This window comes from Schistocerca gregaria, chromosome 5 (genome assembly GCF_023897955.1).
Source record: "Schistocerca gregaria isolate iqSchGreg1 chromosome 5, iqSchGreg1.2, whole genome shotgun sequence".
In the NCBI taxonomy this organism is placed as follows: Eukaryota; Metazoa; Arthropoda; class Insecta; order Orthoptera; family Acrididae; genus Schistocerca; species Schistocerca gregaria.
In genome coordinates, this window is record NC_064924.1 from 331,059,329 (window position 1) to 331,082,313 (window position 22,985).

Consider the following 22,985-nt stretch of genomic DNA (forward strand, 5'->3'; position numbering starts at 1 on the left):
ACTTAAAAGTTCAGGACGCATTATTACATACAGGGCAAACATTGAAATACAAAATAAGTTAGTCCTCTTTAATTATTTCTATGGAATTTTACCCAGAACATCAGACAAGAAAGTCCACAGAAATACTCTACTTCTGTAATGTAATAGCCATATAGCTATACCAGCACTGTTCTATAGAAGCTTATGAAATGGGTTTCGTTAGATATGTGGCTGGATATGATGACACCTGAGCTGATCTGAATAAGAGAAATGTAATTGACATGATAAAGCATCATCGTTTAAGATGGGAAGAACATGCAGACTGTATGCCAGATGCAAGAATCACCAAAGCCATAAAACAATGTAAACTGACAGGCAAACAATCTTCAGGAAAACCAATGAAGAGATGGCTTGACCAATTTTGAAAGAGAAAGAACAGAGCTAAAGGCCCTATCCTTGATGCAGATGATGATGAAATATTTTCTTAATACCATAACCTTTAGCTGATTTGTTTGATTCTATGTATGGAACTGTTGGTTTTCTTATTACAAGTTTATTATATTTATACAAATTGTAATTGTGACTTGTCCCATATCCATGTCTAGCAGCACGCAACAGGATTATGGGGATTAGTAAAAATAAAACCAAAATCAAATTTATAGATAGCTACTGCTAAAATAACATAACTATTATTGTTTTCATCTCCTTGCTACGGTATGAGCTGTATATTCCATTCTTTCTGGAATAGTGGTAAAATGAATCTCTCTACCTTTATTTCCCATAAGATTGTTGTTTTATTTAAAATTTATTTTGTTTAATAATAAGGTGCACACAGTTTAAAGAAAGGTACCTATTTTCTCATCACCAGTAGGATACATTCATGAGCAACTTTAGCTTTTTTTTTAAAAAAAAAAAAAATTCTCTCCAGCTGGAACCTGGTAGTGCTCAGTGACTCTTCTTATTTTGTTTGGTTGAATAAGGTACACCAAACAGTCGCAGTTTGTGTTTATTTGTAACCCATCTAAATTTTGCTCACTGAGTGACCATCTTCATTGCTAGAGGTTATTCAGTAACCCATGTGAATACAATCATGCACATGTTGGGACCAAAGTGCAAATTATACAAATTTTACATATAAGTTGATGGTACATACCAGCAGATAAAGTTAACAAATTACATTCTGTTAATTGGCATATTTCCTCTGGGACTATAAACATCAAGAGATCAAACTGCACTGAGGTTGCTGTTTACAGTTATCTCACAGGTGGCCTCAGTGTACATCATGCATGACTATGGTGCCCTCTTTACATGTGTCATGAATGTGTGTATGTAGTTGATTATTTGTATTATCACAATAATAGCCATTTTAAGGAAATGTATTTTGTTGCTTTACAATAAAATGGACAACAATGGTGAGCAATATTAAACCAGTACAAATTCTTTCTAATCAAAGTGGTAGTAGTGTGAACTACTTTGTGTAGGTGGCTATTGATACGTACGTAATTGCTATTCTTATTTTATCAAAGAAGAATGTTGTGTATAAATGTATCTAAAAGAATCGTACATTCATTGGTTTCTATAGAACTTAACAACAGCAGTTAAAAGAGGATTATATTAAAACCACAATTATAGACACACCATTATGGGCACCTAGTGGTGCTTATGTGAACTAGTCAGCCTTTTAGTTATTGTGAAGCCCATAATTTTGCATCACTACCAGTACTAAAATAAATGGAAGGAACAAATGCATCTTGATTTAAAGTTCATTATTTCCAGTTTAATAAACAATGGAACAAAATTCAACTAAAGCTGATTGGTAAGCATAGTGACACCTAGTTGGTGAGCAGCTCAGTAGCGTATACATGATAAGGTGTCCTCACATTTGAATTAATACAAGAGTGCATATTGTTATGGTACTGACTGATGTTAAAGATAGTAAACTATTAGATAAACAACTTAAATGTGTATGTAGGAGGTGGATAGTTGTAAATATGTCATTCATGATGAATCCATGTGGCTTTTGCGGCCAGCTGCTTATTGGGCAGCATTGCACCACAAGATGCTCAGTGGTGAAAATCTTCACATCCTCCAACGAATCCATACTGTTGTAAATTGCATGAATATGATATTAAATTCCTCACCAACCAACTTTCAATTCATATCATATATAGGAAAATACACACAATGAATGTCACAAAAATAAATACAACATATGAAATCAGAAGTTACATTAATGCACAGTCTAACAGTAAATTTTCTGTAGTCTAAAAAACAGTAGGTTGCTGAGGTCCCAGCGCACTGGCTTATATATGGCTGTTTGCACATGTTGCAACACTTGCTGTGCCATCTGTGCTGATGTGAGACAGCCTCTTGAGGCTGGCCATGGAGGTGTATGCTATTTAATTATGTGTGCACACTTTATAGGGTTACAATACTCTTTCTTCCAAGGGAAAAAGTGTTCACTGTGGAGATGTCCAATTCTTCTGGGGACACTGTTGTAGCAAGTGTTGTGCCATCACAGGATAATATGGTCTGAAATGGCGTGGGCATGAACACGCACAGTTTCCACTAACACATGAAAGACTATAAGGGAGCACTGGCGACGGAGATGCCACATCCATGTCCACCTTCAGACATGCTCTCGGCAACAGTGGCAGAAGAGTAGATCCAGGTGGTGGCCAGACAGCAGGAGCTGTGTAGATGGAGATGGCCTGGTGCTAACTACTCCACCTGCTGTTGGCAATGCCCAGAACAAAGATGGCACAGGAACTGGAGGGGAGATGGGCCAGCAAGTACAGTGGAGGCAGATGCAGCGAGGTCTCTGGTGCATTGTTGGTTACACATTGGTGGAGCTGGTCATATTTTTGAGTCACCAAGTGATGAAGATGCTCACAATGCAGAGACAGCAGTTTCAGCAGTGGGGAACTGCCACTGGTATACACCTAAGGCACCGACCAAAGCTACAGTCCCAGACAGCTGAGCCGAGATGGAACCACTGAGAGGCGTACACCAGTGGATAGTTGGGTAATGGCTGGAGTAGGAAGTAGCATATGGGCCTGGCGACTGTGAAGCAACTCTTCTGGGCTATGGTCACCAGCAGGAGTGACCCTATAAGAGCTAAAGAACCTATTGAGGGCTTCCTTGGGAAACGATTGTGTGATGTGGTTTTTCATTTGAGTTTTAAAAGTACGGACCAGCCGTTCTGCCTCCCTGTTTGACTGAGGATGAAATGGAGAGGCTGTAACATGCTGAATGCCACTTTTGCAAGTTTATTACAGAAGCACCAGATTCTATAACTAACCTAAGCTGAAGCCACTATCTATATTAATTGAATTGCCACCAGGCAAATTTCAATTGCCTTTTTCACCACCGAGTCCCCGAAAAATGATGCAGATCCTAAAATTTGGACATTTTCCCACATCATTGAGTGAGCAGTATCAATACAGTGTTCCGCCACAGCTGATTTATTTGTCTGTAAGATGCGGGTGTACCTGTGGTGTTCCGTTCTTTCATGGACTACCATATTTTATGGACTGCGACACACTAATGACTATACGACACACCATAATTTTTAAACACTTTTTTAAAATAACATTTTTACCATTTTTATTATTAGGTTGCAAAGCCAAACTAAAAAAAAAATTCTTAGCTTATGAAACCGTACTAACCTTCAAAATCCCAGAAAATCGTCATCTAAAGTTTCTTCTTCTTCTTCTTCTTCTTCTTCTTCTTCCTCCTCTTCCTCTTTCATCGTCATTGTTCTCTCCGTTGTTCTGGTCTTCAGTCTAGAGTAAGGCTGTTTTATCCCCTGCCCCTACTGTATGATTGTAGGTCATTTTAAAGCTCCCTTCGCCATGAATTTGTGTCAGATTTCATCCATCATCCACTTCTTCCATTCCTCCCTTATATACACTTTAAATGGTTTATTATATTAAAAATAAAGATTCCAAGACTTACCAAGCGGGAAAGCGCCGGCAGACAGGCACATGAACAAAACACACAAACACACACACAAAATTACAAGCTTTCGCAACTGGCAGTTGCTTCGTCAGGAAGGAAGGAAGGAGAGGGAAAAATGAAAGGGTGTGGGTTTTAAGGGAGAGGGTAAGGAGTCATTCCAATCCCGGGAGCGGAAAGACTTCCCTTAGGGGAAAAAAAAGGACAGGTGTACACTCGCACACACACACACATATCCATCCGCACATACACATGCTGTGTATGTGCGGATGGATATGTGTGTGTGTGTGTGCGAGTGTACACCTGCTGTGTATGTGCGGATGGATATGTGTGTGTGTGTGTGCGAGTGTACACCTGTCCTTTTTTTTCCCCTAAGGGAAGTCTTTCCGCTCCCGGGATTGGAATGACTCCTTACCCTCTCCCTTAAAACCCACACCCTTTCATTTTTCCCTCTCCTTCCTTCCTTCCTGACGAAGCAACTGCCAGTTGCGAAAGCTTGTAATTTTGTGTGTGTGTTTGTGTGTTTTGTTCATGTGCCTGTCTGCCGGCGCTTTCCCGCTTGGTAAGTCTTGGAATCTTTATTTTTAATATATTTTTCCCATGTGGAAGTTTCTTTCTGTTTTATTTAAATGGTTTATTGATAGAGATATCGAGGTTGTAATTGTGAAGTAAGTCCTCCCAAAATATCAGTAAGCTCTGTATTTCCCTATCTCGATTTCTCTTTCGCATAATTTTTCAAATGACTTCTAAACTGATCAGCACAAGAAGTGAACTCTTCTGCAATAAAGAGCCTTTCCTTCTCTCCCTTACTCTGTTAGCCCGCAATTTCATACCAGCCTTGTCCATCCAGTCCTTGTCATGTACTTGAACAGTGACAGCTGGCAGTATTTCAGAAGGTTTTGGCATTATTTTGTGTTTGAAAATGGTTATTGGATTATGTTTAGTACTGCCAGAACAATGTTAAAGGACAACAGTGTAGTGCATTTTTCTTGTCCACATGTTTTTATAGTTGCAGTTTTAGCACCTTTCATGGCAACAGTTCTATTACTTGGCACATCAAATGTCAGAGGAGTTTTGTCCATATTTGCTATTTTGCTTAGTTCCACATTTGTTTTCTTTCAATGTTGAATAATGAATTGATGGAAAGATAGTATTTTCTCTTCATTCTCTTTGGCATTTTCTGAGATTTTTTTGGTTCACATGCTAAGTCGATGATGCTTGACAAACCTTTAGCACCAGCCAACTCCACCCTAACGTCTGTTAAGTTCCACTGTAGCTCTAGCTTATGAGCGTGTATTTTAATCATTTTTGTATTATTTCCAGTGCCATTTTGATGGTGGCCTTGAATTCATTTCAATATGCCATTTTCTAGTTTTGGCCAGTTTGCATTCAGTCCTCTATTTGCACATTTAGTCTTTCTCATTTTTTTCAGTTCTTCTTTAGCAGCCCACCAATCATGAATGGTTTTTTCTGTTGGTGAAGGGCCGAAATGCCTCTCATCTGTTCTCTTTCCATGTTCTTATGCATATGCTATTACTTTCAATTTATAGCCCGCATCATATGAGTATCTTTTCTTTTTTTTCTTTTATGAAACTTGCTACTAACAAATATTTTACTGTTGCCGATAACTCAAATCACTTTCAGTTCAAGTTCACAGCCACCATAGACTGCAATGATGCATCATAGGTTAGACAATGTTCTGGATTTGCGGTGTTGGGACAGGAGGGAGACATTGTTAGTAAGCTTGTGAATCCTCGCATCTCACGCTTATCGCATTGGTGCACTGCTGCTCCCATGTTGCCAGAGAAAGATAGGTTTCCCACAGCATCGAATATATGGCTATTTTTAAGACTGGTGGGAACTTTAAATCAAACACTAGACATTTTTATAATAATTTCAAATATAAGAAGCTCCACAATTTTGGAGGCAATTTTTCAAAGGAAAAAGTGCATCTTATAGTCCTTAAAATATGGATATGACTCATGTGTCCAATGTATGAGAGGCCACATTCGCAGGGGGTGTTATGAACATCAGCTTTCAGAGCATGATATCATCTTTAACAGAACCCAAGAGTGCTGCTGTTTTAAGTAGAGGACAAAAAATCACTTTTACTTTGTGCTTGCTTAGGATCCATGCTGTTTTTGATGACAGGCTTCCCACATAACGCAGGAAATCCATGGATTTAAATCTTATCTGTGTGTTCTTCTGCATTGCTTTTTACCACCCTTAGTTTCATTTATTGCACCTTATGTATCTGCTGTGTAGAATACCCGTTGGCTTCAGAAACTCTCTGCATGTGTAGGAGCCCGTCCTGTGGACTGTTCTCATCAGCAATCATGTGAGCTCTGTGTATGGAAGTTCTGAGGAAACTTATCATCTGTGTAGAATGGTGGCAGCTATCTGCACATAAATATAAACATGTATCCATCAGTTTCCGATATGCTCTATAACCCAAGGTGACTTCATCTTTGCGGCGAACAAAAATACCCATGAATGGAAGGCATCCCTCCTTCTCCTTTTCCCTTGTAAGCAGTTGTTGATGATCAGCCGCTACTCCTACTGGAAGATTGTGTTTATGTGAAGAGGAAAGTTTATTATAGCTAAATCAAGGTCAATCACATTTTTATTTATATTAGTTTGTGTTAGATTGGACAGGTTTGAAAGTGTGTGGCACAGGAATTGATCTAGAGCAAATTAAGTTGTTAATGACAGTCCCATGTTGGTCTCTTTTTAAAGGAAATGTGAGAAAGTGATCAATCTCTTGAGTGTAAAAATCAGCAAAATTGTCTTACACAGTAGTGTGCCCTGTCAGTTAATGGGTATGTGGCAAGTTTTACTTTACCAAACTGCTGTTTAGGAACATCTTTCCTGCTTTGTTTCTTTACTGAGGTTTGTGGTATCTGTGAGTACTTTAGTAGTTAGCTGTTACATCTAAATCTACATCTACATAAATACTCTGCAATCCACCATATGGTGCATGGCAGAGGGTACTTCATACCACAACTAGTATCTACTCTCCCTGTTCCACTCACAAACAGAACAAGGGAAAAATGACTGCCTATATGCCTCTGGACGAGCCCTAATCTGTCTTGTCTTATCTTTGTGGTCTTTCCGCGAAATATAAGTTGGCGGCAGTAAAATTGTACTGCAGTCAGCCTCAAATGCTGGTTCTCTAAATTTCCTCAATAGTGATTCACAAAAAGAACGCCTCCTTTCCTCCAGGGACTCCCACCCGAGTTCCTGAAGCATTTCCGTAACACTCGCATGATTATCAAACCTACCAGTAACAAATCTAGCACCCCACCTCTGAATTGCTTCTATGTCCTCCCTCAATCCGACTGTTAGGGATCCCAAACGCTCAAGCAGTACTCAAGAATAGGTAGTATTAGTGTTTTATAAGCGGTCTCCTTTGCAGATGAACCACATCTTCCCAAAATTCCACCAATGAATCGAAGACGACTATCCACTTTCCCCACAACTGCCATTACTTACGCCCAAATATTTAATCGATGTGACTGTGTCAAGCGCTACACTACTAATGGAGTATTCAAACATTAATTTACATTTATCTATGTTTAGAGTTAGCTGCCATTCTTTACACCAATCAAAAATCCTGTCCAAATCATCTTGTATCCTCCTACAGTCACTCAACGACGACAACTTCCTGTACACTACAGCATCATCAGCAAACAGCCGCACATTGCTATCTACTCTATCCAAAAGATCACTTATGTAGATAGAAAACAACAGCATACCTACCACACTTCCCTGGGGCACTCCAGATGATACCCTCATCTCCAATGAACACACACCATCGAAGACAACGTACTAGGTTCTGTTACTTAAGAAGTCTTTGAGCCACTCACATATTTGGGAACCAATCCCATATGCTCATACCTTAGGAGTCTACAGTGGGGCACCGAGTCAAACGCCTTCTGGAAGTCAAGGAATATGGCATCCAAGGTTCGCAAGATATGTGAAAAAAGGGTGAGTTGCGTTTCGCAGGACTGATGTTTACTAAATCCGTGCTGATGCATGGACAGCAACTTCTCCATCTCAAGGAAATTCATTATATTCAAATTGAGAATATGTTTGAGAAACCTGAAACAAACCGATGTTAAGGATATTGGTCTGTAATTTTGAGGATCCGTTGTTCTACCCTTCTTATATACAGATGTCACCTGCGCTTTTTTCCACTCCCTCGGGAATTTACGTTGGGCAAGAGATTCGCGATACATGCAAGCTAAGTAAGGAGCCAATGCAGTAGAGTACTCTCTGTAAAACCGAATTGAAATCCCATCAGGACCTGGTGATTATTTATTTTCAACCCATACAGCTGCTTCACAACCCCAGGGATGTCTATCACTATGTCCTCCATACAGGAATCTATATGAGACTCAAACAGTGGTATGTTTTGTACAATCCTCCTGCGTGAAAGATTGTTCAAAAGCTAAATTTAAAATTTCAGCTTTCGTTTTGCTGTCTTTCGTTGCTAGGCCAGACTGATCAGTGAGTGATTTTTCGTAAATGAGTTCTGCAAATGAGTTCTCTAATTATGAGTTACTGTTTACTGCAACTCATAATGTGTTATATTGAAATCAGTCGTGGTTGCTGATGTAGAAGCTAATATAATAATTTGATGGTTTTAATATGAAAATGAAATTAACATGAAAAATTTAAACTTTATACAGTTATTTTATTTTCACCTACACATCCTGATATGAAGCATGCGCAAATGCACGCACACACGCACACACACACACACACACACACACACACACACACACACACAAACGGAATAATTAATTTATTAATTTGTTGATATTTTCTTCTTTGCTACCCTAAATTCATGATTGCACTGTTCACTTTGCCTCATCCTAATCTGTTGTTACTTCTCATTCTGATTTTATCATTACTAGACTAAAGTTGGCTCAGTGCTTATTAGTGTACAATTCTTGATATTTTCTGTCCAAGACCTTCTCCTTCATCATATTTTACACATGTCCTTTGTCTGACTGCAGATGGATCTCTCTTATCTTGTGGTCTGAATGATCTGCCTTTCCTTTTTAACCTTCCAGGACCTAGCCATCTCTCCTCTATGAGGAAGGTACTTTTAGTTCTGAAATCTACGATACTCTGTTGCTTTCAATTTATGTTTATCAGCAGTGCTACACATTTCACTGCCTGAAGGTAACTACTGGCCCATACAGTAATATAGTATTTCACTCATTTTTGTATTACAGCTGTGTACTATGTTGCAGCCTTTTTTTAAAAAAAAAAATCTCTTTGAGAGAGAATATGTTGAATTTTCAGCAAGCAAACAGTTGCAATTTGCAGTTATTTTAAACAGTGAGTTAATGTTAATAGTGTTGCAGTTCGTTCTAGGGGACAGTCAGTGCAATTACAATTAGCTCATTGTCTTTGTGCTTCAAACCTGCTTATGAATATCGAGAAAATTGAAAAAGTGGCAGGTCATCTTGTAGACTAACAATATCATATGCCATGCACAAACACAACTGTGCACGCACAGCCTTGCACATGCATGTGCCCCCCCCCACACACACACACACACAGAGAGAGAGAGAGAGAGAGAGAGAGAGAGAGAGAGAGAGAGAGAGAGAGAGAGAGAGGGGGGGGGAGGGAGGGAGGAGGAGGAGGAGGAGGAGGAGGAGGAGGAGGAGTAGGGGGGGGGTCCCCCTCTAGCAGTTTCATCCCTCTCTGATGTTTTAACATTAAACCACTTCCAATACAAGATTTATATGTGTAGTTGCAAAAGTTCTGAATGTGACATAAAGCTGTAGCATTACCTGCAGACAATACAGGAAACAGTTTTTAAATAAGGTAATGTTCTGATGCTACATTTATAGCTCAGTTTTTAGCATGATAATTACCGTATTTACTCGAATCTAAGCCCACTTTTTTTCCGGTTTTTATGATCTAAAAAACCGCCTGCGGCTTAGAATCAAGTGCAAAGCAAGCAGAAGTGCTGAAAAATGTTGGTGGGTGCCGCCATAACTTACTCCTGCCATCGAATATATGTAGCACTACACAAGCATGCTTTGTAGGCACAAAGATAAATACTGGCGCCAAAACCTGAGCGTCAGTAAATAAATTTAAAAAAAAAAGGTGGAAGACGAGCTTTTTTTTCCCGCCCCGAGTTTCGACCACTGCATTTTCATACATTATCCAACGAAGTAAATACAAATGCCGTATTGTTCATCTTCGAATGTAGCAGCATTTCAATGTACTACGAAAACCCGACTGGCAAGACTGTTTGGGATCTTTGTCAGTATGGCCAACTCTATCTTCTGGATTTTTTCCTATCTGTGAGAAGAGATGGTTGCTAATAGGAACTTTTATAAATTGTGAATCACATTCAGTATTCTCGTCACCATAAGAATAATACGAATATAAACATTTAGCCATGTATTGTTTCGTGTTTACTGCTATCTCATTTAAATCCTGTCTGCCTAATAAGCCACAAAACTAGAGTGAGACAACAGCGAACGCGGAAGAATATACATATCATGTCATGTTTATATTCGTATTATTCAAATGGTTCAAATGGCTCTGAGCACTATGGGACTCAACTGCTGAGGTCATAAGTCCCCTAGAACTTAGAACCACTTAAACCTAACTAACCTAAGGACATCACACACATCCATGCCCGAGGCAGGATTCGAAGCTGCGACCGTAGCGGTCGCGCGGTTCCGGACTGTAACGCCTAGAACCGCTCGGCCACCACGGCCGGCTATTCGTATTATTCTTGTGCTTAACAGTGATACAGTCAGAAATGAAGCACGGGAATTGACTAGATTTTTAAATCTAAGATGACTCTAATTTCTGTGCAGAATGTAATGTACTAAAGAGGCGCATGCAAAGATTTTCAAACGGAGAAAAATTTTCTCTAAAATTTCGTTTAGAACATCACCTATCACACTCAGTCTATTGTTTAGTTCTTGTTGATCGTTATCAAATAAGCAGCAGCGTAAGTAACGACAAATAGCAGTCTCTTGCCATTGTTTCGCTAATGAGACAATTCCTCATTTTTTTAAATTGTAGGCGGCGGTAGCGCGCACAAAAGCAAGCCATGCTGCGAGCAGCAACAAGCTGTAAACACGCACTATCAGAATGCGACAAACAATGCATGACACAGTATAGTAATGCATTTTCTGCTTAGATTGACGTAAACACCTATAACAAAGAAAACTGCGCTTATCAGATCAAAGAAAAATAAGCAATCAATTCAAACCAGGCAAAGCATGTGAAAATGGAATGGTACCCGTATAAATACGGACAGAGCGCCTGACGCATAGCTATGACTACCTGGTAAAGCTTAACTGCTAAGCTTACGATTAGAACCAAACTACTGTAGGTGTATCGACCTAAATTGTCCCTCATATTACAATGGACCAACTTTGTTTTGATTTGGAGATGCGGCCTAAAACTTTTCTCTCCCCTTGAATTTCGAGTCTCAAATTTCAGGTGCGGCTTAGATTTGAGAATTTTTTTTTTCCCCTTGATTTCGAGTCTCATTTTTCAGGTGCGGCTTAGATTCGAGTGTGGCTTAGATTCGGGTAAATATGGTAGATGCAAACCACTTTGCAAGACACAATGGGATGTTTTAAAATAATCTTTTAGTACAGTGTTGTATTACATGGAAGTTTTCAACTAATTTTCTTAAATAAGCTGTAGATTTTATAGTGTTTTACATTGTTACAGTTCCCCGAGAAGGTGCTCAAAAAGTTTTCCATACAAATAGGAAAACCTATTCACACAGTTGAAAGCTCAAAATTCTGCATGGGACCATTATTAGGGATGCATAACCAGGTAATAATAAAATTTAAGTAACTTCTCTTATTGTATTTGCCCAATTATAAGATAAGGTTTTTCCCAGATTCGTTCATTGAAAAATACAGGGTCTTCTTACATTTGCAGATTGAACTGCTGAGACCAGCATTTTTACATTGTGTAATAGATTAATATAGGGATTGTCGTACATTTACAGAAGAAACTTTGGCAACTGAAGCTACATGAAGATTTAATTTGAAGAAAGGTTGGGTAGTGTCACAAAATTGCTGGCACTAATGTTCATACTCTTGCTGCTGGTGCAACAATGGCAGTATCTAATTAGAATGCAATTTGTTTTAATGGACTATTATTTAAAGTTTTTAATTTTTTCCCTACTAATCTTGCCCTCACCCTTGCACCCCTCTTACTTCACGTGAGATGAATTAGTAGCCAGCAGATCGCGTAACATAGGCTGGCCAGTGTTGTGCATGCCAAAGATGTTGAGAGCTCCATGTTGCCATATCCAGGACAATAACCTTATAGCACCAGATAGGCCCTGTTCTTTCTTTAACAATAAGTTAATGCTAATTGATTTTCTGGATTTATTGGAGAAAGTTAGCAGAAAGGTAGTAGTGCTTGTTTGTTAGCTCTGTTGAGCAAAATGTTAGCATTGATTTCACCAAAATTCTTTCACACTAGTGAAAGAAAAGACTTAACTATTTTCGTAGTAGCAGTGAAAACTATATCAAAACTGCATAGTCCAGTTGCATTAATGTGACCACTGCCTATATCCAACGGCAACTTGCATTAACACCCACAGATGCCAGGTGGCAGCCCTAGCAGTGAAGGGTATATAAAGCAGGTTTTGAGGATTCAGACGACAGTGCAGTCATCATAATGCAGAAACAGTGTGATTTATCTGATGTCCAAAAGGGAATGATCATTAGCTTTGGGCCAGGGGTGGAAGCATTTCCAAAACGTTAAATTTGCAAACTGTTAACATGCCGCCATGTGTGAAGTATACCATGCCTTGCATATTGTGCTATTCAAAACCAGCACCAAAGCAGCTTTGAGGCACCATGGGCCATTGATGACAGGGGTGAACAGTGGTTGCAGAGACGTGTATGGGTGAGTAGGCATGCGACTATTGAGCAACTGACAACCAAGATGAACGAAGTGGCTACCAGCACTGCCCTCTCAACTATTCAGTGTGTATGGGCCTCTGCAGTAGACTCTTGGTTCATGCACCCATACTGACTGACTGCTGTTGATCAGAAATGAAGGCTAAAATTTAATTGCCAGTACCGCAGCTGAACACCCACTGAGTGATGACAGGTGGCATTTTGAGATGAATCACATTTAATGCTCCATTGGTAACCATTGGCATGTATAGCATTAAGCATCTGAAAGCAAACACTTTGCAACATTCATCGGAAGGGCCCAGGGTGGATGCATTTCCTGGATGACTTTGTCACTCTAGAAGGCACAGTGGATCAACACAAGTATGCCCCTATCCTTGGATCCAAGTTCCACCCCTACACGCACACTGTTTTTTGTTGGCACGAAGGCATCTACCAGCAGGACAATGCCATGTGTTACACAGCTAGCAGTGCGTGCATGTGGTTCAAAGAATGTCAGGATGAATTTACCATACTGTCTTGGCCATGAAACTCCCTGGATTTAAACTAAATGGAGAATCCATGGCACCATCTTGATTGTGCTGCCTGTGCCAAGGATCCTCAAGCAAGAAACTGAGTGCAGCTGGCAATGATGCTGGAGTTGGCGTGGCTACACATCCCTTTCAGTATAGTTACATTCTCGTGTCAGTATATACAAAATCCACTATGTATTGGGGAGGGGGCAACTGTGTTCTCAGGTCCCAGAATAACCACAATGTCAGAAATTGTAGGAAATTATTTGTGACAACTGAGATTATAAATTTCATTGTTGCTTGTCTATAGAAACACACAGGCTCTTTTCTCAAAGAACATCACTAAAAATAGGGGATCTTCTTATATTCTGGGTTGTCTTATACTCGGGTAAATAAAGTAGTTCAATGCAGAAACTTGAGACAGTGAAGCATAATTCTTTATTTTAGACAACTGAATGCTATTACAAAATATTGCCACAGATGATGTAAGTGGTTATGATGTTGGACTGCCAAGTGGGCGAACTTCTCTTGTGACAAATTCTTCGCCATCACCACCCCCCTCCCCCCTATCCATTCCCCCCTCCCTCCTCCTCGCTGTTCGCTTTATTCAAATTTGTGTCTGTGTTGTGGTATAATGTCTGTTTGCAACAGCGAGGTGTAAGAGTGGGACTTATAATGAAAGTTGATTCTGCACAACTACTCTATTAGCATCCAAAAGAAAGTGACTTTCGAATGGGAACCGCAAACGTTTGGTGACAAGTCAACACAATCCTCTACAGGAAAATGCATCTGGTGTGTCATACAGAGCACTAGTGACAGTACGTGTGTCATAAGATAGGACTCTCTTATTGACGCATCTAATTTGCATGACCGGTAAGTGAGTTAGATATGCCACCTTGCCCGAAATATGTGTTCGTATGAAGGTGAATGTGATGACTCTCAAGGAAATTATGAAAACATAATAGTTTGTCTCATAAACTGCACCAAATGAATGCAACAGTTCCACAATTATACAGATTCTCTGTGCTCTGTCAAAACATATGGTTTTGAAGTTGTGTTCTGTTTTGGAAGTCTTGAATTCTTTTGTTGTAACCTAGTTCACACCTGTTTATTTCTGTGAGGTGTCTATGTGGTATCTCGCCTGCTCTCGCTATTCACCCCATTTACTTGTGACGGTATCATATTCTTACCAAATGACATATTCTATAGCCAAAGTATAACATGACAACTGCCAAGACTACAGAAAGAGAACAAACATTTCAATAACTGACAGATAGTTCATAATGTTGTGGGGGCAGAAAGGCACGAGGGAGTTTAGAACGTGGTTTGCCCACTTGACAGGCCAATACCATTACCTATAACACCATTACTGTTTTAGGCTGCTATTTATTGCAATTCTTGTCCTTGGACTAATCACTGTATCTATTTTGCTTTTTTCCCTACAGTTCAGTACACCTTCTTCCAGTTTTCATTCTTGATCTGTGTTCAGTTTATGACGGGCTATCCACTGGACCATCTTACCACTAAATCTGAGGGAGGATGTGATGGGGAGTTTCTCCCTTGTGAGTAAAGCAGTAATCACAAAATTTTGCAGTCTGCAAAGGTACTCAGTTTAAAAAAATGAAGAATCCCTGTAGCATCCCAGAAACCAATGCATTAATATCATGACAAATCAGTGAAAAACATATAGGATGAAAGAAAACATATAGGATGAAAGAAAGATTGGCTGTCCTCTCATCATTGAGCGTGATGGGTGCTTGTTTACAATCATATTCATAATGGCTGTAGTCTTAAAAACATTCAAATTTAATTTGAGATTACTATATGATGTAATGTTCCTGATACTAAGTATTAGTTTTATAAAAGTCTGGCATTTCTCTTGAGTGGTGATTGCTGATTATTACTTTAGCTCACCTTTAGTCTCAGCTGTGGATAAAACTTGGACTTTGTTTTCAGATTCGGTAGCAAACACCAGAAGCCAAGAATTTAGCACAATAACCAATTGCATAAATAAATATGACACTTCTCAGATCTATGTGCCATGCATTCTTGCCCTCAAATACAGTGACTCTTCATATTAAATATTTTTCTGCATGGAACTTTACAATAATTGCTTGGTTTTCAATCTCAGTGTAAATGTCAAGTTCACAGATTGAAATACATCAGCAGAACAACTACATATTTCAAAGTCATTTGTTCACTTTAGTCATTTTCCCTGTTGTTAGTTGTGGCTCTTGCCACAGGATCTATGTGATTCTCTGACCTGGGGCAGTGATTCATGGAGTATGCGCAAACACTCCCCTGCAGTTACTGCCAATTGCTTTGTTAATGCAATCATCGTCCCATTTTGAAATCGTGGATAGCTCCACCAGATTACTGGACACATGGAAATATGCAGATTGTTCGTCATTGAAGTTCCAGTTTCAGAACGCCGTAGAAAGAGAACCACTGCTGGGAATGACATCAAATTTGAAAAAAATATTGGGGGGAACCGCCATAGAACAATAATAATAATAATAATAATAATAATAATAATAATAATAATGAAAATTTGACCAACAGATGTCACAGTGAGCATAAGGAGATGTACACCAACAGACATGCAGCACATCACCCAGCATCATTGACTTCATTAAGGATTGTGCACTGCGCACTGCAAGTAAAGCTCTGTTACAAAAATGGTGACTGTGTGCCAGTAGCCCTGCAGTAGTTTCGGGCACTCGAGGACATGAAAAAAGGCATTGGCCTGCTGTCTGCTTGTAGTCTGGAGAAAATGATTACAAAATTTGATATGACAGGTTCTTTTGAAGTGCATTGTGGCAGAGGGAGGAACACAGTTGGTGTGTCATTTGCCGAAGATGAGGCGACTGCATTGCAGGAGGGATTGAGGAGTGTTGTGCAAACAGGCAGTGCATGCAGAGTTGCCCAATAATTGGGCATGCCTGTGAATACTCTGCATAAAATCCTACAAAACATCCTACATTGTTACCCATACAAAATCATCTTTATCTGTGGTAATGATTTAGACCAAAGCAGTGAATTAAAGTATGTACCAGTGCCAGAATTCAGACCCGGGTCTCCAGCTTACTGGACAGATAATTAACTGTCATGCCACAATGGCACTGCGGCTACTGTAGCTGCATGAAATGCCCTAGTACGTCTCTCTCCCTGATACATAATCCATCTCATGCTTGAGCCCATTAATGTCCTTCTTCTAAACTTGCATCAGTATCACCAAGACTCTGTAGTATTATCGCAGATAAATGTGAAACTCAGTATGTCTCAAGACCATCAGCTGTATATGACAAATAATAAAAATCTCCCTTGTTCTGCAATTGCTTGCTTCTGACCTGCCAGCAAGTCAGATGTTCACTCGAAGCTCTTGCTCAAAGTGGATAATGAATGGCCATGGAACATTCTGTGAGCAGACAAAGCCCATTTTCGTAGCCAAGGACATGTCAATAAGCAGAATTGGAGAATATGAACGGAAGAATGTTCACGTGCACATCAACTAGCACCATTTCAATCCTCCAGGGCGACACTGTAGTGCAGGTTGAAGGCAGTGTTTACCATAGGTGTTAAAAAAAAAAAAAAAAAAAAAAAAAAAAATTGAAATGAGACCTTTTCCTGATACACACTATGAGTCATCTGCGCACCATCATCATTCCAACCCTTCAGCAGCATGGATGTGTGTATGGGATCATTCTTAGGCAATATGACTGTCTTCTGCACATTGTGCAGCCAGTGAAGTGGTTGCTTGCAGAGGCGTTTCAGAAATTCTAGTATTATTGGCCATGCCATTCGTATCACCAGATCATAATCCGTGTGACTTTTGCAGTGGGGTCATCTGAAAGATGATGTGTTCAGTGCACCTGAGACACTCTGATCTAATGTGGAAAATCCTGTTTCGTGATTTCAGCTTGTGGCAAAAAATGATGAGCATCGTATTGAACATGTCTTGTGCCAGTCTCATGACAATTAGAAACAAGTGTTGCTTTTTATGCAATTTTTGGTCCCAGAACAATTAAAAACTAATGTCTTTTGCTTTTTATGTGGTTTTTGGCCTGAGGGCAATTAAAATCCAATTTTTTTTTCCATCCAGTATGGTATGAACTTGCTGTGGTGAATGGGGTTACCTAACTAACAGTGCCACAACTATTGACTATGGAACTCGAGCAGTCATGTGCAGTGAACAGTGCAGACGGTGTAATGTGCAACTCAAGTCATAACCATCACATTGCGATTCATCTGTCATTTGTAACTGATGCCATTTATAGTAAGATGCTTACAGTGCCATCTTTGGTAAATTTCTGAATTTTTGTTTGTTGCATGATGTTTCCTCTGCGTCAATAATATGTTGTTCACATTTGACATTGTTCTGTGCAGTGGATCGTTTTCTATAGCATTTTTCAACTATAACTTAAATTATAGACATCCTGTATACCAAAAGCAGTCACAAAAGTTGTGCTTGACGTGTTTTATGTAGTTTCTGGCTTGCTCCTTGTGATCGAAGCTGAGTAAGAACACTTTGAGAGGCACCCACATGCCTTGCTCACACTGTGGCATCAAGCAGTCAGGCGTGCAAGATGAGTGGTCTGCCAAGCGAGTGGATTCATTTTTTATTTATCAAGTAACATGAGCTCTAGTACTCACAATTAAGTTAAAAATTATTCTCCTGTTTGAATATTACGCAATGGATAACGCACATCTGACTGTTAGTAATTTACTCAATTCTGACTGTTCACTACGCACTGGCAATATCCCATTTCCTTTCTCATTTAACGGCTTTGATCAACACGTGGCCATTGCACTGAATATGAATGGCGCACACATTATAAATTCTGGGTATCACGACGACATACTATTCGAAGTAAAAGGCCACCAATCTTTTTCTTTTCACTATCTTATTTATTCCGATAAATTCTATAATCTAAACACACAAATTCTATAACCTACAACAATAACATATGAGAAATTCCGCCCAGTGGGCATGGCTTTACATTGGTGATTCTCTATCTTATGGCTCGTAATTATTTAACGCTACAGTGCACTTTCTGGATAGGATGGTGGATCTTTTGCTATATCTCACACTTCGACTCTCACACCCATCATCACGAAAATTTCCTCCAGACCGAGTGGTACTAAAAGGAACATGCATAACCCACTGCCTCTGACACTATCTTGTTGTTCTCCCATGCCAACCACATATACATAAATTTCATGAAATACATCACACTGGCAACATACAATACAAAGAATAGTCACAATATTATAATCGCATCATTTTCAGCTTTCCCACTTCAATTAGTATTTATCCCAGTTTCACATGACACTGCCCCACTTCGTAACTTTTCTTTCCTACTATGGACTCTGGAGGTTATATGCACATCTTCCTGTGCAATGCAAGCCAAGTGGTGTTGCCGGATAGACGGCTGACTAACCTTGCTTCTCTCTCAAGAGTATTATAGTTTGAATCAAGCGTCACACGGAAACATAACACACAAAGTAATATTATGAACATATTCATCACATACGCGAGTCCTCAACTGATACCATGGACGAGTACTTCTCTTTATCCTTTGTCTCATACACAGATTGAGACTCACCCAGTACTCACAACGTCTCTAATTTAAAGTCCTGCACACGCCATTTCATAAATATTTCCTACTTATAGTACACACGCTAGTAATTCAGCTTAACTTAAGCACTTGGAAGTATTTCAACTTATTGCTACACGTGGTTTCATTGTGACCATTGGTCACTTCCGAAGATTACTACAATCCCCTTAATATTACCTGCCTGACATTTAATTCTCCCCACAAAATTTCCTGAAATAGAGAAATTATTATTCCAAACTACTCTTACGTATCTCACATGCATACCATGTCTCCACTCTTTTGTCTTTACGGAGCACACCTAAGACAGGTCTTACCAACACTAGATCCACTGACACAGTGCTGAAACATGGCCGATCTCGCACCTCCACCAAGGTGGGAGAGCACCATGCTACCGCATTGGTCAGCCACATTTCAGGTGCTCAAAGCTCCGGTAAATTTCATCTCTTTGGTTCCATCAAAGGTAACCAAAGGATCGTCTCAAAGATGATCATATATTCACATTCACTATCTGTGGTTAGCAGACGACCATACATTCATTAATTTCACAGTTCTCACCAAACTGGATGTAGGGATTTATTTTGTGGGAGTGTACATGTGATCAATTAAATAAATAAATTGTCATTCTTTCTCACACTGGTACCCGGGTTCGGTGTATTAAGTGAAATTGAGTTATTATTAGAAAAAATATGTTGTTCTGACAAGAATAATGAAGTATGTTGTACCTATTTTTAATGTCGGGCGGTACTGTACCCTTTTACCACTGGCTACTCGTTCAGAAAAAAATGGTAGGGCACTATCCTTACAATGCGAGGGTAGTTCCGAATATTTTTGTTTTTTTGTTTTTAAGAAAGCTGTGTTAGAACAAACGTAGCAAGTCGTCATAATAACCAGGAGGAGACCTTAGCCCCTGGTGACCTCAAATAGACAACCAAATGCTGTTACTTTACCAAATTATTGACCCAGTTGTTGCATTATTGTAGTCTCCACAATCCGGAGTAACGTACATATACAAATTTATAACAATCAACAAGACAAATAAAACATTACATCATACAAATAAAAAATAATGTTGAGATAAAAATTTGCTTAGTTACTGGGATCTTTGTTATTTTTATGAGTAATCCAAGTACACTAATTCTATAATAAATATTAAAAAATACTAATTGTACTCATGAAATTTTAAATAGCACACCGTCCAAACACAGAGCAAGTAATCTGACATTCATAAATTGCGGGGTAAAAATCTTTACACAGGAATGTCTAAATACAAAACAAAATCAACAAAAGAAAAACATTGCGTACACTAGTTACATGTAGAATGTCAGGCTCCATACCATTACTCTAAAATATACATCAAACCTACAGAGAAATAAAACTGAGAAGAAAAACAATGAAATATACCACAAGTTACATACTGGTTACGTAATATAGTTAATCTAAGACATCATGTCATACCTCATTAACTATCATCACTTAAACAATTGCCACCACCACTCGACTGTGAGTTTAACCTTATCCTTGTCCACCAGTACAAATACCTGCTGCTGAGCTAGTCAGTCCATCAACTTTGATCAATACACGCAGTAAATAGTTAGCAATAAGTGCTTGAATCCACCAGTAGCTCTCGTATCTTACTCTACTGCTCATTTTTCTGTTGGTACACATTTAGACGACAAGAACTTGCATTTCGACTAGCCTTTGTTACACTTTAATGTGAAATATTACCACTGTGATAATGCAAATAAGTGGCTTCAGTCAACACACCAACAAGATTATTACTGTCCACGACATCTGAATGCATCAGTTAATTCCGATATTTCTTGTGCAATGCAAACTCTTGTCCCCTGTGACCACCTTACTGACCAATGCAACAAGAGCCGCTATGTTAGTATTACGCCACTGGGTAATAATTAAAGCATCCTTGTACCAAATATTCTAATAAACATACTATGTGAACTTGATAACCCAGAACAAACAAAAAAACACACTAACTATTCTAAACACATACGTTAATGAAATACAATTACACTTGCTTTCCCTTCAGGAATGGAGCATATAAAAAAATTTACACAATTACGAGTACAAATATATTATTCCTTATCTTGCGAGTCACATGGAATCATTTCGTTCTGTGATTTTCTTGGGGTCAAAAAGTTGCTGATAGTTTTCCTAGAAACACTGCCTCTGTGTCAAAGCTCTCCCATGGTTATCCGGACGAAAGTCTTTAGGTCACTCAAATCGGCATTTTGACCACAAGTGTCATAGTCACTCTCAGATTACCATCCACACGAATCGGGTTGTCCAGAAATGACCCTACAATTACTATTACCCACGGTTCTGCCCTTTCAGTTCATGGTGTAATTAAAAGTCGTAAGTTCCAACAAACAGCACTTAATACCCGCACCAATTAAAGAAATGTCACCTACTACAAATGCAAATGTCAATGTCCCACTTTCGTTTCTTGCATTCAAACAATAATTAGTCACCATATGACAACTGTCCTCTTTAAGTATAACAAGCGTCCCACATGCAATTTACAAAGCACACTTAACAAGTCACTGCCAAAAGTTTATGGATTCCACCGTTCAGTGGTCAAGACAAAACAAAACAATCGTCCTGTCTGCTAAAGACAAAATCTTTTCCACCACTCACAACGTCGAAACACCAGTCCTTCACTTTCCACCTTATTGAGACATACGAGAAGTCATCTTGTTTCACGGCTCCACAGTTCAGTACTAGTTAATAGTTGCTGTTAAAAAATGCCCGCCGGACTCTGCCGCGTGCCGTTCATTCTGCCGTTGCTCCGCCGCCGCGCGAGCCGTTGAGCAGAAAAAACCACCCGCTGTTGCCTCCGTGGGATACTGTCTCCAGTCGTAAGGGTGGTGCAACTTATGAATGGCTGCCAGTGGTAGGTGCGTGTCACCCCGGGCTGTTGACCTGTTGTAGCGGGCGCCTGGAGTGTACCCCGACCGGCAAGTGGAGTGGGGAGCGCAGCAGCTCTGTTGCCTCTCACATGCCGATGTCAGCTTGGCCGGGCGCGTTCTGCGTGAGCACCTCAGCGCTACAACACCCAATCAGTCAGACCCTTCCGTGCATCTCGCAGCCTTAGAGACAAAAGGATATTCTTACAGTATTTAAATACACATTGATTACATGAGTGATCTATTAGATACATTGGTAATAAAAGAATCTTTGTTCTAAAAAACATAACATCACACACCCTAGTTTTCTACACATACATCAACATTTATCCCTTTTCTATATGCAGCCCACACTTGTGCTCTTGATTGTACCTGTCATCCCTCATACAGAACATGAAAGTGACAGTTCACAATTACCTTCCACATAATGTTAAATAGTAAACTACTTTAACATCCTAACACAATAAACATTTTAGAAACCGACGACTCTAAATCTACAACATACAATGCACCTTTGTGCTTGTGACACACAGAAACTAGTATCTCTTTACGTATTTTACCTTTTATTATATATAACAACATTTCTAGGACATGTATGTACCATCCACATGACGTCATATCCTGACCTGCCATCGAGGTTCATCCAAATCAAACAATAAAGCACAACAATGCTTTAGTTATGGATCGGTAACATCCCCTTTACAGGAGTGTGTGCATTGATCACACTACTCTACGACTCTCACTCAACAGACACCACATTTTCCTTCTCATTCAATCCATTAATATACCAACAGAATAGGTCTAGAAGTCAGCTAACCTTAACACCACCACACTCACGACAACATACCATACCTTTGCTCCCTTATACTCAACCACATAACACATGGAGTTGTTTCGGAGATAGCATTCCAGTCTCTGAATTCGTCCTTTCACTCTGGCACCTCTCTCCATCGGCTTACCTCTGCATTCACTTTACCGGTTATTCATCCTGCTAAATATCAACTTAGAATTGTGACATTTCATCTAAGAACAAAAAATACACAAATTATTCATCCTGCAAAATAACTG

At 39.5% G+C, this 22,985-nt stretch overlaps 1 protein-coding gene across 6 annotated transcripts in view; it reads left to right on the forward strand.

Moving 5' to 3' along the window:
• The window catches only part of LOC126272187 (cap-specific mRNA (nucleoside-2'-O-)-methyltransferase 2), a 298,755-nt gene that overhangs the window by 194,297 nt on the left and 81,473 nt on the right, over positions 1 to 22,985 (forward strand). For 5 of the 6 annotated variants that reach the window (XM_049974866.1, XM_049974862.1, XM_049974863.1 and 2 more), the window contains one exon: positions 11,659 to 11,766. The exons of the other annotated variant lie outside the window; for it this stretch is intronic. In XM_049974866.1, the coding sequence (XP_049830823.1) occupies positions 11,659 to 11,766 (108 nt within the window). The remainder of the gene's footprint in view (positions 1 to 11,658; positions 11,767 to 22,985) is intronic. 6 annotated transcript variants of the gene reach the window in all.